Source organism: Protopterus annectens, chromosome 7.part0 (genome assembly GCF_019279795.1).
Source record: "Protopterus annectens isolate FY-2018-M chromosome 7.part0, PAN1.0, whole genome shotgun sequence".
Lineage (NCBI taxonomy): Eukaryota > Metazoa > Chordata > Ceratodontiformes > Protopteridae > Protopterus > Protopterus annectens.
In genome coordinates this window covers 1,105,301,824-1,105,319,012 of record NC_056739.1, presented here as the reverse complement: position 1 = coordinate 1,105,319,012, position 17,189 = coordinate 1,105,301,824, and the positions used below count along the sequence as shown (strand labels likewise).

Here is a 17,189-nt window from a genome sequence, read left to right as displayed (position 1 = left end):
GAATCTGGCCCCTCCTACTTGGGGGCTCCTGACAGGTTAGGGCAAGAAACACTGATGTAATGGCATCGTCTGCCTTACTTTATACTACTGACGACCTGACGTCGGTCTTCAAGCGACAGCAACTGACGCAGAAATACTAAGTCTCTGGTATTTGGGCCAGCTGAGCTACCCTGGCAGGGATAACCCAAATGTGACAACTGCAACAGTGAATACACGCGAACATCTACATTTATAGTAAGTGTACACAACTGTACTTTCCTCTGCTGGTCCTACCACTTTCAGGTAAGCACCCCATTGGGATTTTTGATTTTATTTACCTTATGTTTACCTTGTAGTTTGGTTGTTGGGTTTCATGTCATCCAGATAGGGAAAATGCCAGTGTGGGAGACAGATTACCCATAAAGATCATCATGTGACCATACGTCTTGCCAGATTTGTCAGTCCTTTGTCCCTAAGGCATTGAGGAGTTAGCTTTCTTCCCTAGCGATTTATGTTGAGAGCCAATGACTTAAATTGTTGGCTAAGCATACCATGGAAGGATCTTTTCAGCCATCCACAAAGAGAAAGGCCAAGAAAGTTATTTCTGATTCTTCGATTGTACCACCTCCACCAGATGTCTCTCTTGAGGCTGGTGAAAGCCTGGAGGAGTATTTTCTTTCTCGGATTCCTCTGCTATGACCACTTCAGAAGCTGGCATGGACATGACACCACGCATGTCCATGGAGGTTGTCTGCCTTGGATGTACAAGGGGAACCACAACTGGTTATTACTGAAGGGCGTAAATGTGTTCCTCAAATTTTAGTTAGGGAAGAGGTCATGACTACCATTATTGACTGCCATCAGGGGTCAGAGCCTCCAACATTTTTCAAGTCTCTGTCAAAAAGAAGTAGGAAACCAAATGTATTTCGCTTTCTCCCAGAGATCGTCAGAGTGACTGGCAGAACTTCACTCCATGCTCATTTAATGCCCTTATGGCTCTCAAGCCTAGTCAGGGTGTTTCTGCCCCCCCCCGGTCTTCTACCCTGCTTAAGAGGCCTAGGGAACAAGATTCTTCTGAGGAGGAGCATGCTGAGTCTGATGAAGGCTCTGACTTATTCTCCCCCAGATTCCTTCGCCTCTTGACTGTGGTTCTGAGGAGGAAGAGTATGTCAGTTCTGACTCTCCATTTGAGGAGACTTCATTTGATGATACTGTTTCCAAAATTATGGAATTTTTCAAATGAGATTGTGCTCAAGTGTCTTATGTTCAGAAGACGTACTATGAGCTTTTGCAAATGGAGTCTCCTAGGCCCTCTGCTGTTCCTCCAGTTCTTGCTGGATGCTTTTTCTACTGTGTCTCAGGCTCTGGATTCTCAACCTCCTGCTCCCAAAAAAAAAAAAAAAAACTGTTAAGTTTTTTAAAGTGCCTGAGGACTACAAGTTTCTATACAAGTGTCCCTCTGCTGACCCCTTTGTTGTGTTAATGGCTTTTGATAAGCCTTTCAAATTGTTGCCTTCCACTAAATTGCTGCTGTGTGATAAGGATAGCATAACCATGGAGTGACTGGGTAAGAAGGTGTATACTTCTGCTACCCTAGCCTTTAGAGCTGTTAACTGTCAAGACACACATGACTAGGTACATTTTGGATGTTCTCTCTCCAGCCTTTCAGGCCATTTCTGATCCCCCTGATTCTGAGGGGATAGGCTCTGCTGTTGCTTTGCTTTGTACATCCTCCCAAGCAGCTCACTATTCTGTTAAATGCAGCTATGATGCAGCTGATGTTTCATTTAGGGCTGCTGCTTTTGGCTCTGTTTTGATGAGATTTTCCTGGCTCAGACTTCAGAGTTTACCTGTTGATATCAAGGCTAAACTGATGGATTTTCCTGTGGATAATAAACATTTGTTTGGTGCTGCTGCTGCAGAGTTTGTCCCTGCAAGAAAAGGGCAAGGCCTTACAGGAGTTGAAGCATATTTTTGTTTCCCCTGTGCCCAAGTTTCAGAGGAGTTATCCTGATAAGCCTGCCTTTGTCCGTAGACAGTCTTGCCCTCCCCCAGAGGTAAAAAGGTTGGTAGAAGGGCTCCCCCTGCTAAGATTACCCAAACTCTTACTCAAAAGTCTCCTTTTCCTGACAAATCAGGTGCTGTCCGACTATCCTGTTCTTCTCAAGTCACATTCCTCTGTGTTTTTTCCTTCCCTTCCTGTTTGGGTAAAAATCACCCAAAACTCTTGGGTTCTTTCCATAATTCACCAAGGTTGTTACATGGCTTGGAAATTTCTCCCTCCCCCTTTTTGGGTTTCTTTCAGCCTCCTCATGAACAGTTGTCCTTTTTTCCAGAGGTGCTTCAGAGCCTGCTGTTCTCAAGGAACTGACTTCATCTTGGGATTATATTTTTCTAGGTTACAGGATCCAGACCATTCCAATGCTGGCATCCCTGCCTCTTCCCAAGGCCTCAACTCTCATTGTTTTCTTTCAATCCCTTCTTCCTCTGGCTTCGGCAACAGTCAGAGAATTTCTGAGGGCTCTGGGTTACATGGCTTCCACCATTCCTATGCTCACTCTAGCCACGCTCCACATGAGAAAGCTTTATTGGTTTCTAAAGTCAGTTTTGCTTCAACATTCTCATCCTTTAGATTTTCTAGTTCCTCTACTTTGTGCCTCAGGCTGGAACTTCAGTGGTCGATTCATTAGTTGTCCCTCAACCAAGGGTTTCCTTTTCAACCTGCAGTTCCCTCTCAGGAACTTTTCACAGATGGCTTGGATGTGGGATCAGGGGCCTCCTTCAGCCCTCTGAAGGTATAGGGCCTTTGGTCACTTCAACAAAAGACCACATCAATATCAAAGAGATGAGAGCTCTGGCTCTTCAGGCTTTTCATTCTCTCTTTCTTCCAGGGCCTTTTAAGATTTTCACAGGCGATATCACATTGATGTGGTATGTCAACAAGCAAGGGGAGGCAAGGCCTTATCTCCTATGCAGGTTAGCCCTTCAGGTTTGGGAGCTAGCTATCCAGTATCAGGTGACCCTTCAGGCAGTTTACATTTTCTCAGATCAGAACATAGTGGCAAATTCTTTGAGCAGGTGTGTAACACAATCACATGAGTGGATGCTTCACAGGGATGTGTTTCTGGGCATTGTCCACCAGTGGGGTACTGTTCAAGTAGATCAATTTCCCTCTCCTCTGAACAGACAGCTTCTTCTATTTTGTGCCAGGGTCCCATGCCCCCTGGCCTGGAAGATGGATGCCCTCTCTTTTTCATGGAAGGAGATTTTTTTTATGCCTTTCCTCCCCTTCCTCTCATTCTGAAAGTCCTGTTCAAGATAAGAGAATGCTCCCAAAATCTTGCTGGTGACTGTTGCTGGTGACTCCCTTTTGGCCCGAACAGCATTGGTTCCCTCTTGTTCTGCATCTTGCCAAGGGCAGTCATCACAAGTTACCTCACGGGGTGGACCTACTCGGACAAGACAAGGGATCTGTCATCCATCCCAAGACAAGATAAGGGATCTCTCATCCACCCCCACCCCCCAGTCCACACTTCAGTTGACATTATGATTGATAGGGTTTTGATCTTTTACAGATACCTTTCTTCTGAGGTTATGCTTCAGGTCCTGCAGGAGGCCAGGAAACCTTCTACTAGGAAATCTTACTTAACCAAATGGAAGAGGTTTTCTGTCTGGTGCCTTTCTCATAACCTGGATCCACGTAGTGTGGATGATCCTTTGGTTTTGTCTTGTTTGTGTGAATTGTTCAATGCTGGGTTTGCTTGTTCTTCTGTTAAGGCCTACTTATCAGCTGTCTGTACTTGTCTGCCTTTAACTCCCCCTTTAGTCTCTAGGTTTGAGGCCGAACGGGTTCTTAAAGGGTTCTTTCATGTTAAGTCTCACAGGAAGCCTGCCCCTCCTTCTTGGGACTTTAAGTTTGTTTTAGAAGAATTGACTTAGGCTTCTTTTGAGTCTGCTTCTTCAGCTTCCTTACAACATTGTTCTTTGAAAGCTATTCATCTTTTGGCCCTTACTTCTGCCAGATGGGTGTCTGATGAGCTGTAAGCCCTTATGGCTGTTCCTCCTTTTAATTTTCCATAAGGACAGGGTGTCCCTTTGTACTAACCCTTCTTTTATGCCCAAGGTGGCTAATGAGTTGTTTCTTAATCAGTCTGTTCATTTGCCCACTTTTTTCCCTTCTCCACAGTCTGCTAGAGAGAAGGTTTTGTACACATTGGATTTGCATACACAGCTTAGATGTTATTGAATAAAACTAAAGCTTTTTGTAAATCTGATAAGCTTTTTTGTTTCCTTTCATACTAGATCCTTAGGTTTGGCTGTTACCAAACAATTTCTTCTTGGATATCTAAAGCTATTTAATTTTGCTATTCTTTTCATGGGAAGAGCCTTCCTTTTTCTCTTAAGGCTCATTTCACTAGAGCTGTGGCTTCTAGTGCTTTTTTCAAGGGTTTGGATACTAATTCTGTTCTTGAGACATCTGTCTACCTGGACTTCTATGCATACCTTTACATACCTTTACTAAGCAGTACAAGTTGGATGTGGTTTCTAGGGCCTGAGGTGGCTTTGCCAGGGCCATTTTCTGTGGCTTCCTAGAGGGCTCTGCTGGCCCTTTCTCCTCCCAGTCTTCTTCCTGAGCTTTTGCATTGTCCCTATTGTAAAGAATACTGCAACAGTGATATGAAAGGACATAGTACAGTTGTGTAAAATCTTACCATAACAGTAGATGTCCTTCTTTTCGTGGTTGCAGTGTTCGCTCCCTCCCTTCATTCCTTGGTCCATTTCCCTTCTGAATGCGTTTGCAACATATGTTTTCCTTGGACTTTCATTCCTGCTGGAGCTTTTTCACTTCTGAGGATGGTATGTCCGCACATCTTTATGTCCTGATCAGTGCATGCTGATCATACTTGTGATGCGCGGTGTACCCTTTACAACCAAAAAGCTTTGGTATACTGGCCAGATGTTGGACTGCCCTTGGCGGGGGATCCCTATTGTAAAACAATACTGCAACAGTGAAGAGAAGGACATCTACTGTTATGGTAAGATTTTACACATCTGTTCTTTCATGACGGATGCATTTTCGTACTAGAGCATTTTGGGCCTGCATGGCATTCCTTTGTGTGGACATCACTTCTAGTACAAAGTGTTTGTAGTTTGTGAGTGGTGCAGCAGTTAACGTTGTTCACCTCACAGCAAGATGTTCTCCGGTTTGGCTGGGGGTGCCTTCTGTGTGGAGTCTGCATGTCCTCCCTGCATTCGCTTGGGTTTCCTCTGCGTACTTCGGTTTCCTCCCATATTCCAAAGATAAGCGTCAGGAGCATTTCTCCCTGGGCCTCCACTGAAAATAGGTTCTGTCCTAGTCAGACTTTCATGGTCAACAAATGTTAATTAAATTAATTAATTTTCTCTGCACCTAGTGGGCAAGCAAAACTTCATCTATCCTTAACCTGAATGACTGGCTTTTAGAAGCCTACTTTGGGGATCATAATTTGTCAGAGTTGAACACTCTGAAGTTTTAATTATTCTTGCTGTGAAGAGGAGCCCTGAAGGCCATGATTTTTGATAGAATTTATGATGGCATAAAATAGGGTCCAGATTTGGACTGTACTGTGTTTTCTTAGCCCTGTAGCAAGCACAGTGTTTGTAGTGCTGTTTGGACATTTAAGAATGAGATTGTTATTAATGGACTATGAAGTGTCGATGCTGCAGATTTGCCACATATTTACTGATCTGCTCCTTCTCCTGGACCCTGGAGAAGTGGCCTGTCCCCAACAACCACTTGGTGGTTTTTCACTTTCTGTAACCATGTCCTAGGGGGCTGCACATCATCAATTTGTAATTAAGGGTGGTCCTTCTGGTCCTTAATGCCTTGTAGACCAGGTTTATTCTGGAGCCTTTCCACCTCCGGTCAGACTGGTAGTCCATCTTGTGGTGCCTATGTAACCAGGAAGGTGGTGCTCACTGGCGTTAGGCCGTAGACAAGAGTCACTATCTCAGCAGTTCATATTCATAGGGAAGTGAAGGAGTAGGAGGAATCTTGAGAGAGTCTCTTGCAGCCCTCTCTTGGAATTGGAGTTCCAAAAGCCATGCTAGCCCAACATTTCTAGAAGAGGGCACTTCAAAAATTGAACTCTTTTCTACCCTGTGAAATGTGACTCTCTCCCTATTTTGCTGAGTTCAGCAAGACAATGGAATGTGACAGTGGATGGCCATAGCAAAAGATGTTCCTGTCCACATGGAGTGTGTGGCAATAATGGTTAAGGTCTTTACCTCACAGATGCAAGATACCGGGATTATTGAGTCTGACCTCTGGTTGTTAGGTAGGCTTGTAATAGTATGCAAACTGATAACTTGGTATTTTACTTATGAACACATTCTTTTTGATGCCACACCTTCTCACAAAGTTCTGCTACCATTGCTTACAGGTGTCTTGGAGTTCCCTGAAGCTGTTAGAAAGCCTTTCGGTGCTCAGGCCTATGCCACTAAGTGGAAACAGTTCTCTGGTTTGGTACATCTTCACAGTCAGTTTGCAGGTGGTCCTTTCCTGTTGTAGACTTTATGATTTGGGCCTCAGTTATGCCGTTGTCAAGTTGTGTGGGAAGCTGTTTCTGCTCAGAGCATCTCTAATTTTTTTTTTCTTTGTAAGGAGAAGCTGCATAGATTGCAGGCAACTTTGCCATTCTTGCAGTTCTTCCTTTGTAAACCTCTTTCCTTGGGTAGGACCTAATGATCAGCAAGCTTACTTGTCTGTCATTCAAATCCATGAGCTTGACTTTATTGAAAGTTATAACTTGGAAATGCTCTTTTTATATGCTGTCACCTAATGCATGGAGTTTCAGAACTAGGCCCTCTTGTATAGGGAACCATCTTTGGTCTTTTAAAATGATCATATGCCCCTCAAGGCATCATTATTGTTGATCTCCTTTTTCCCATTTTGTATACATGGGATCAGTTCTCCCTCAGGGTTAACCCAAATGTTACTTGAACATCTGTGTGAGTTTTTAAGAGGATGAAATAATTGTTCAACCATTTACTCTATGGTGGGAAGCGTTGGTGATTGCCATGTGTCTGGTGGTAAGCCCGTATCATTAGGGGAGTGGTGGTAAGCCCGTATCATTAGGGGAGTGGATGTCTCCAGTGCTTGGACCAGGAATGCCTTCATTGCATATATCTATGTTGAATCCTGTTGCTCTTTGGTGCAGACCCTTCACGAAGTATTAATTTTTGAGTGTGGATCTCTCGGCCATTCTTCGTTTAGAGTTTGATCCTCAACTTTTTGTGTATTTTTAGGCCTTTGGCTTATTGACCCTGATGGTGTACTACTTTGGATTCAGCTCAACCATTGCATTTTTCCAGATGGGCCCTTACTATTGGGTATTTACGACAGTTTTACTATATCACTTGACTTACACTGGGCCACGTATAGTCCCTCTGTCTGCTCCTGTGGGTTGGCATCTCCCCTAGACAGATTTTCTTGTCATCTGGAGAGATTTTATATTTGTTTTTATCAATATTTAACAATGTAGCTGTTAGAACTTTATTGCACCTCGATTTACGTACCACTCAGCTGTCCAGATTCCTGCAGAATATCCAGATTTTTGCCTCCTATTTCTGTTCTGTTCCTCATATTTGTGGTTTTCTGGCAAATCACTGACGATTGAAGTCGGTAAATAATGGTGTACATTTGGGTTTGACTTCATATCCTTCAGAAAATGCATGCTAAGAAATCTTGTTCTAGCAGCTTTCTACGTTTATAAGACAATATGTAAAATTTGTCCCTATTTTGGGGCCTTTGTCCCCAATTATTTTAGGTTTTGTCTAGATTTCTTGCATTAAGACGTTGAGTGGTATGCTTGATTAGCAGGGGAATACTTACTTGTGCAAGAGAATGGTAGGCTTGTCTGAGTGGGGGAATGCAAGCGTACTTATATGTCTGTATTACGTAACTCTTTGTGTTGTAATAGAAGCACATATTTTCTCAAGCATGGGAACATATGCAATATTTTGCCACATTTTGATTGATAGAGAGAATGAACCCATTACATTGGGTCCACTTATTGATCAGCTGATTTTTGGTAAGAACATAACTATTACTTCACTTTAGATATGCTGTACATGTAAGCATTAAAATGCATTTTGACTGTATTTCACTTGTTTGAGAATAAGTTATAGGAATGTATAGTTACAGCGCTATCTCTTTTGTTTAGGTTGGCTTTGAGGCACATGCTCACATGCGTGCTCCAGGGCTTTCTGCAAGTTTAGCATCTGTCTCTGGTGGTGGAAAACCGTAAGTTCTTGCATTTTTATTTTAAGGATCTGATAACTTTTATGCCTCACTTCCCTTGAAACTTGATACCTACACCCCAAACACTGACATGAACCCACATTACAAATGTAGTATGTGCATCTCTATCTGCGTGTGGGGGGGTCTATATAACGATGTATAATATATAGGTGTCATCTGGCTGGTCTGTCACTTTAATCACACGTGGTCAGAAAAAGTGATCTAGTCACATTTGATCTAATGATATTCTTCAGTACGGTTTACCATTTATTACTGTGATAATACATGAAGCTTATGATTTTTGATCACTGCTTGAGTTCTTAAAGATTTATAAGCAGTATTGCAGTTTGCTTTATTACATTCTGTTGTATTGTATAAGCTGGTGGTGCACTTCCAATGTTTTTCCCCACTTCCATGGTAGTGCGACCATGAAGTGGTTATATATAAGTTAGGGAAGTACAGGGGATGGTCCCCTGCAAAAAAATGTTTTTTCTTTTTTTGGAGATGCACTAGGTTAGATGAAATGAGTTTATACCACCTGAGTGCTTGGTCAGTTGTGTTTAGATATTCTGTATTTTAGATGAAATTATGTAAATCTCTGTATTTATACATATGTATATGGATACACACACACGCATATAAAATGAGGCAAATGTGTGTGTATCTATGTCTGTGTGTGTGTGCGTATATATTAGTTTAGACTTAGATGTAGATATATGTATAGCTATATAGATAGATATAGATAGATATGGATATATATATATATATATATATATATATATGGTTGCGTGTGTGTTTGTGTAATAGTGTTGTATGCCTATGTGCCCCTTACCAAACCAGTATAGATAGACCAGAATGCCCTTGCATACCTTTGACTCAAAATCAGTTTATTAAAAAAAAAAAAAAAGCAGGTCCTGGTTTGCAGTTGTGACTTTGGCAATTTGAATGCGTTTAGATTTATAGCATCACATTGATATGTGCTTGTGATTTGTCTCCTCAGCCTTTGTTATATTCAGTACAAACGGATAATGTAAAATTTAAGGACTATCCACATTAAAAGATATCATATCTGTTTTGCAAATGTAGTTTAAATTATATGCTGACAACTCTTTGCCATGTAACAATAGTCATTTTGCTGCTGTTATTGTGTTGCAGAAATCCTGCCAGTTAGTCACTGCTTTTTTGTTTTGTAAGTGCTTGTATTTTGGGGGGATGAATAGTTCAAACCCCCGAAACACGCACAGTTTTTCTGTCTTCATCTGGTTGCATCACTGGTGGCTTCAGCAGCTGTGTCTACACCTCTGCTTTTGTTGGTCAAATCTTATTGATGTAGTCCACAGCTAGAAGTCTTGAAATATAGTGAATTGTTAATTAGTGCTCTTTGCATACCATTCTTCAGATTTATTTTTTTTTTTCTTGTTAGGGCTTATTCTTTTCTTGTCAACGCAGATGGTCAGATGCTGCCTGTACCGTTTCCTGCTGATGCCTTAATCGGGCAAGGCATACCTCGTCATGCCAGGCAAATAAATACGCTTAGCCATGGAGAGGTGGTATGTGCTGTTACCATTAGCAACCCAACACGACATGTGTACACTGGTGGGAAAGGATGTGTGAAAATCTGGGACATCAGCCAGCCTGGGAGCAAAAGCCCGATTTCACAGTTGGATTGTCTGGTAAGTATGAGATGGGAAAGTGCCAGGATATTATGAATGTTCAAGGCAAAATTGCTGTCTGGCCATTGACATCTTTTATATTTTGGCAGTTTTTGTTCAGTGGGCTTGAGATAGTGGAGCATAGTTATTATATGGTGAAAAAATAATAGGAATGTTTGTAGCGGAAGAAAAATGCGTGTTACCTGACTTGTAGACCAGAAACGCTTGATGGCATGATAAAGCTGGTGGTAAATTCTGCTGTACAGGTCAGCATAAAGCAAAATGATATAGGTAGATGATGGCTGAAGTGTGTTGTAACAAACGAGGACGAAGCAACATTGCATAGTACTGAGTGTTGTATTTGCTGAGAGAGCCAAATTGCATAAATACAGACTTTTTAAAACATGCTTGTGAGAGTTGTTGAACTAGGAGAATTTTGATTTAAACAGAGTGAGTAGGTTTTATGTGTTGTATATAGGTTTATTTTGTCTACATCACTAGAGTGTTGTGAAACTTCAGAGATGCAGTCATTGAGTATAGAATCTACCTGTGACATAACTTGAATGTAAGCAGATTATTTCAGGGTTATATTACAGCCCACTGTAATGACAGTGGGACTCTAGAGCTACAGTCGCCTACAGCGTTTGCTGGTAGTAGATCTTCTGAAGGGATTTAAAGTGTTTGTATTGAATCCAGGTTCTTTTCTGTTTCCCTTTAGCCTAGTCAAAATTGCAGAATGAAATGTTAGCGTAGTTTTTGATATGGTAGTTTTTTTGCTAAAAGTCTTATTGCTTCAGTATTGTAAGTAGAAAGGTGTAGGGCCTTTTCCATGTCATATGCTTGCTAAATGAGCCTTTTTGAATGAACATTTCATCAAGACAGTAGACCACAGACATGATGTGTAATACCTTTAATAGGACCAATTTAGGTTTTGCAGTTACTCAAGCTTTTGGGCTTTCACGAGCCCTTCATCAGGAGTTACTGGAGTTTGTGACGCATATGTATGTGCAAACTGCTTTTTCTACACTCACAATGCAGAGGTTCATGAGGTTTGTGTGTTGCATGCTGCTTGGATGTGTCTCACAGTTTGAAGGTTAATTGTGTATGCTGTTTAGTCCTCTCTCTCAGTGAGGAGGTTTGGGATGCTCATCAAGTGTCTAAGCAGGTTGTGATAGTCTTAATAAATATTGGAAAACCTGTTATTAAGAAGAAAGGCCTCTCTTGTGGATTCCATTACCCTAAGGCAGAGCAGATTGTCTTTTTGCTGAACGAAAAAATATTAAAAAAACTGTGACAAATTGGAGGGTAGTTGATTGTGTTAGAACTCTACAACTAGTACAGCAAAATTTTCAGTTTGGCAAGGTTGGAAAAATAAGGCCAAGGAAATGAACTTTTTTTGGAGGCCAAGAACAGTCCAACGGCAAGAAATGGAGATTTAGTTGTCAAGTGTGATTTTCTTCATGTTTCACTGTTGCAGTCATTACATTTGGGTAATCTGCTGGCAGGTTGCCCTCAGTCGGCCTGAATAACAAAGTCTTGGGTCCTGCATCGGTTGCAGTCTCCTCTTCCATGATGTCAGGTCGTCAGGGGTATAAAACATGCAGCTGACGCTATTTTAATCAGTCTTTCTTGCCGCATGGTGCCTGAAACAGAAGCAGTTCGCAAGTGCCGGTCGACCGACTCCTGAAATTTTCGTTTTTGAGTTTCAGAACCGAAGTCTTCAAACTAAAGCTAAGTACCCCATTGGGGAAACTTTTTCTTGCTCTTTACCGATGTCAGTAAAAGTTAATAATTGCATTACTTGTGGGAAGCAATTTTCATTTGTACTGTATTCGTTGCCTAGGCCCTGATCACAACGTGCCTTGCTGTCGGTTTTGTGCTACATTTAACCAACGCACTATTAAGCGTCAGTATATTTTTGCTTCTCAATATTTTGGTTCAAGATTTAACTACCCTGAAATGTCGTCGGTTATCAATCCGACTATCGGAGTTCACAAAAAACACAAAGAAAAGACAGAGACAGACCGTCAAGGTCCAAAACTGGCAACGAAGCTTCTCCTAAGCCAGTCGCCGGTTCACCGGTACTCAGTGAGGTGCTTTTGCAGCCCCTGATACCTGCTACTTTTGAGTCCCAAGCCTCTACCAAGACCCATTCAGAGTCCGGTATACCACGAGATTCGCAAGTATTGAACCCGTGGATGTCTCTTCCTTGGATGGGTCTGGAGCCGCTGAGCAGGCACCGACTTCTGAGGGTGTTTTCAGACCTCAACATTTTTATATTAAACCGACGCCATCAACAAAAACAAGGTCAAAATCGACTTCTATGTCTAAAAAAATGACGCATGAGCCACGTGCTGAGGTCCCTATGCCTAAAAAACAAATGATCAAAATGGCTGAGGATTTAATTACCTTGATCGGGGGTTCCCAACCCCCCTAAGAGGCCTAGGCAAGGCACTGATTATGAATCTTCAGATCAGGTTTCTATTTCTTCTGATTCCTCTTCTGATCAGGAATTTTCCATTCCACCTTATGAGGATTCTGATGCAGAGGAATCCATCCCATCTGCATCTCCTCCTGAGGATTATTCTTTTGGAGAGACTTTGCATACTTTAAGGGAACATTTTCACTGGGAGAGTCAATACTTCTCTGGATCCAAAAGGAGGCTTAGGGGATTTCTTTCTTTTTCCTCAGCATAGGCCTTTGGCAATACCTCTTGTATTAGACATTGTTGATGACGTGTTCTCGAAATCGAGCATGGCTCCTGATTCCCTGCCTCCAGCTCCTAGTAAGCCAGACGGATATTACAGGGTTCCTGACTCTCACAAATTTCTTTTCAAAAATCCTGCTGCTGATCCTGAGACTATTTCTCAGGGTCCCAAGGGTGTTAAGGCTTCTACAGCCAAAAATCCTACCCCTTCTGATAGAGATTCCAGGGCACTGGATAGATGGGGTAAGAAGGTTTATACGTCTGCAACCTTGGCAATCAGGGCTTTAAACTGCCAGTTTCATATGCTTAAACATCAACAGCATGTTATGGGCTTACTGAAACGGAAAATTATGTTGATTTCTGATAATGTGGAAAACAAAGAGTTACAGGATTTATTGTATTCAGCAGAACAGGTTGGAAAGCATACTTTGCAATATGGTTTTGATTCCTTGAAGGCCTCTTGTAGGGCCGCCGTTACTGGATCTGTGATTAAGAAGGCACGCCTGGCTCAAGGAGCAAAATCTGCCTGATCATGTTAAAGCTAAATTGTTGGATGCCCCTTTGCATACTTTGTTTGGTAATAAGGCAAAAGAGGTTTTAAAGAAAATGGAAGACAAAGCTAAATCTATGCAAACTGTAAAAGATTTCTTGCAAATGCAGCCACCCAGGTTCAGTAGGCACTGGCCTACTAAAAATTGGTCCTTTCCTGTGTCCAACAGAGCCACTCAGGGCAAACCCAGGCACTCAAAAGGCTCCAGATATCAATCACAGGGATCTTACAGGTCAAAGCAATGGGGTGCCTCCACCTCCCAATCTGGAGGTAAAGCACAACCCTACAGTAAGCAGTCTCAATGACTTTCCTCTACCATCTCCAAGCACTTATCTTTTGGCAGCCCCCTTGAGGGGAAAACTAGCACTTCATGCTCAAAATTGGCAGTTAATTACCCAGGACAAGTGGGTATTAAACATAGTATCCCAGGGGTACAGATTTAATTTCCATACTTTGCCAATTACAAACGGATGGCTGGATATGCCACAAAACCAGTGGGCAGAGGCCCAGAAACAAGTCACGTCCCTCATGGATATGGGGGCTATTCAACAGGTACCAGAAAAGGAAAAAGGACAAGGATTTTATTTAAGACTTTTCCTGGTACCCAGAAAAGACAATTCATGGCATCCAATACTGGGCTTATCGATTCTGAACACGTTCCTGGACATTCCAAAATTCAAAATGCTGACTTTACAACAACTACTGCCTATGCTAGGCAAGAATGCTTGGTTATTAACTCTAGACTTAAGAGGCATACCTTCATATCCCAATAAGGGAATCTTGCAGAAGATACCTCCGCTTCAAAGCAGGTTTTTTGCATTTCCAATTCTCTGCACTGCCCTTTGGTTTATCTACTGCACCCAGGGTCTTTACAAAGTGCCTGGCACCAGTAATTGCATTCTGCAGACAAAGAAACATTCAAATTTATCCTTATCTGGACGATTGTCTCATTCAGGCAGAGGACAAGGACACTCTTCTTCAACATCTGGCATTTGTAAAAAGGCTTCTGGCATGCCTAGGGTACACCATAAACGAAAAGAAATCACAACTGGTACCCTCTTGAATAATTACATTCCTGGGTGCAAGCTTGAATACAACTGCCCAGATGGCTTACTTCACGCCAGACAAACAAATGCAATTGACAACATACTTCAAACAAATGGCAACAAAAACCCAGTTATCTGCAAGACAAATTCTGCAGGCTTTGGGGTTCATGGCATCCTGCATTCTACTAATTCCATATGCGAGACTGCATATGAGGAAACTTCAGTAGTGCCTAAAAAGTTTATGGAGTCAACATTGTCACAGCCTGGAAACAATGCTTCCTCTCATTCCCTGCCTACAACAGGACTTTCTTTGGTGGGCAGAGACATGTCACCAAAACAAGAGACTGTCATTCACTCTACTCCCTGCCACCCAAACCCTAACTACAGACGCATCAGACTATGCTTGGGGGCCCACCTGGCAGGGAGATGCATTCAGGGCAAATGGAGCCCAAACCAAATGCATCTGCATATCAACCAGAAAGAAATGCTAGCATTTCAGAATGCTCTGACAGCCTTCAAGGACTTACTTCATCCAGGACAACTACTGATAAAGACGGACAACACCACAGATGTTCATCGTGTTTCACTGCTGCAGTCATTACACTTGGGTTATCCTGCCGTCGGGCGGTCCCGCAGTCGGCCAGAGTTCCAAAGTCTTGGTCCGGCGTCGGTTGCTGTCGCCTCCTCCCTGACGTCAGTGCGTCAGGGGTATATAAGAAGCAGCTAACGCCATTTTCTTCAGTCTTTCTTGCCGTGCGGTGCCTGAAGCAAAAGCAGTTCGCAAATGCCAGTCGGCCAACTCCAGAGATATCAATTTCGATTTTCAGAACCGAAGTCTTCAGTAAAGCTAAGTACCCCGTTGGGGAAACTTTTTCTTGCCTCAGACCGATGTCAGTAAAAGTTAATAATTGTATTTCTTGTGGGAAGCAAATACCTCATAAGGATTTTCATCCTTAACTATATTCCATGCCTAGGCCCAGATCACAACGTCACTAGTTGCTGGTTTTGTGCTAGATTTAACAAACGCACTATTAAATGTCAGTTTGATTTTGCTCGCCATTACTTTGGCTGAAGGTTTAATTATATCTTGCCGTTGGAACAACCGACGACCAGAATTCACAAAAAAACGCAAAGATAAGGACAGGCATCCTAGGCCCAAAATGGACGACAAAGCCTCTTCTAGGCCAGTCACCGGTTCTCAGTGAGGCGCTTTCGCAGCCCCTGACACCCGCTACCTCAGAGCTGCAGGCCGCAACCGACTCCCACGTGGAGATGCCTAGGCCTCTGGATACTAGAGGTGTTGGGCCTATGGAGACTAACCCTTCAGATGGATCCAGAGCCGCTGAGCAGGCATCGGCTTTTGAGGGTATTTTCAGACCTTCACAACTTACCATTGCATCTATAGCCAGGTCTAAAACAACATTAAAGACAGAGAAGCAAGTACAGTATTCACCTGGACAGGCTTCTGTGCCTAAAAAACAGATGCTCAAAATGGCTGAAGACTTAATTACTCTGATCAGGGGTTCCCATCCCCCTCCTGATAAAAGGCCTAAGCAGGATACAGACTATGATTCCTCTGACCAGGTTTCAATATATTCTGATTCCTCTTCAGAGCAGGGATACTCTTTACCCCCCTATGAAGACTCTGATGCTGAAGAATCAATTCCTTCAGCCTCTCCTCCTGAGGATTACTCTTTTGGGGAAATTTTACATACCATGAGGGAGCATTTCCATTGGGAGGGCCAGGATTGCTCAGAATCCAAGAAAAGGCTCAAAGACTCTCTCTTATTGCCTCAGCAAAGGCCCCTTGCTGTTCCGCCAGTGTTGGATATTGTGGACGATGTGTTCTCTGAATCCAGTTTAAATCCATATTCTTTACCCCCTGCTCCAGTCAAGCCAGACAGGTACTACAGAGTCCCTGACTGTCACAAATTTCTTTATAGAAACCCTGCTGCTGACCCAGAATCTGTTTCTCAGGATCCCAAAGGGGTAAAGGCCTCCACGGCTAAAAATCCAGTTCCCTCGGACAGGGACTCTAGAGCATTAGACAGATGGGGGGAAGAAAGTTTACACCTCTGCAACTTTAGCAGTGAGAGCTTTAAACTGCCAGTTTCACATGCTTAAATATCAACAATATTTACTGTCTCAGTTAAACCAGAAAATGAGTACAAGTGCAGAACAACCTGATTTTAAGGAAATGCAGGATTTATTGCATGCAGCTGAACAAGTGGGAAAGCATACTTTGCAATGTGGTTTTGACTTATTAGAAGCTTCGTGTAGAGCAGCAGTTACAGGATCTGTGATTCGAAGGCATGCTTGGTTAAAGGAACAAAGCTTACCAGATAATGTTAAGGCAAAATTATTGGATGCTCCTTTACAGCAAGATATTTTATTTGGTGTTAAGGCAGAAGAGGTATTAAAGAAAATGGAAGATAAGGCAAAATCTATGCAAACAGTGAAGGATTTCTTACAGGTACAGCCACCAAGATTTAGCAGGAATTGGCCTACAAAAAATTGGTCCTTTCCAGTGTCAGACAGGCCACAAAGAGGCAGATACAGACGCCCAAGAGGCAGATCTCAGCCCCAAGGCTCTTACAGACCACAATAGTGGGGTGCTTCAACCCCAAAAGGAGATGAGGACAAGTCACAACCTTACAGGAAGCGGTCACAATGACTTCCCCCTTCCAATGCCAAACTCTTCCCTTTTGGCAGCTCCCTTAGGGGGAAACTAGCTCTTTTTTCACAAAACTGGCAAGCAATCACCCAAGACAAAATGGGTGCTGAATATCGTGTCTCAAGGTTACAGGTTCCACTTTCACACTTTACCAAGGCTGAAAGATATGCCAGACCTGCCACACAATCAATGGGCAGAGGCAAAAAAAAACAAATGACAGCCCTCATGGACATGAGAGCTATTCAGAAAGTACCACAGCAGGAGCAAGGACAAGGATTTTACTCCAGACTCTTCCTGGTC

The 17,189-nt window shown here is 42.7% G+C and overlaps 1 protein-coding gene across 14 annotated transcripts in view; it reads left to right on the top strand.

Moving 5' to 3' along the window:
- TLE3 (TLE family member 3, transcriptional corepressor) overlaps nt 1-17,189 on the top strand; it is a 230,508-nt gene that overhangs the window by 138,480 nt on the left and 74,839 nt on the right. For all 14 annotated transcript variants that reach the window (XM_044077689.1, XM_044077688.1, XM_044077680.1 and 11 more), the window contains 2 exons: nt 8,184-8,263; nt 9,684-9,933. In XM_044077689.1, the coding sequence (XP_043933624.1) occupies nt 8,184-8,263; nt 9,684-9,933 (330 nt within the window). The remainder of the gene's footprint in view (nt 1-8,183; nt 8,264-9,683; nt 9,934-17,189) is intronic.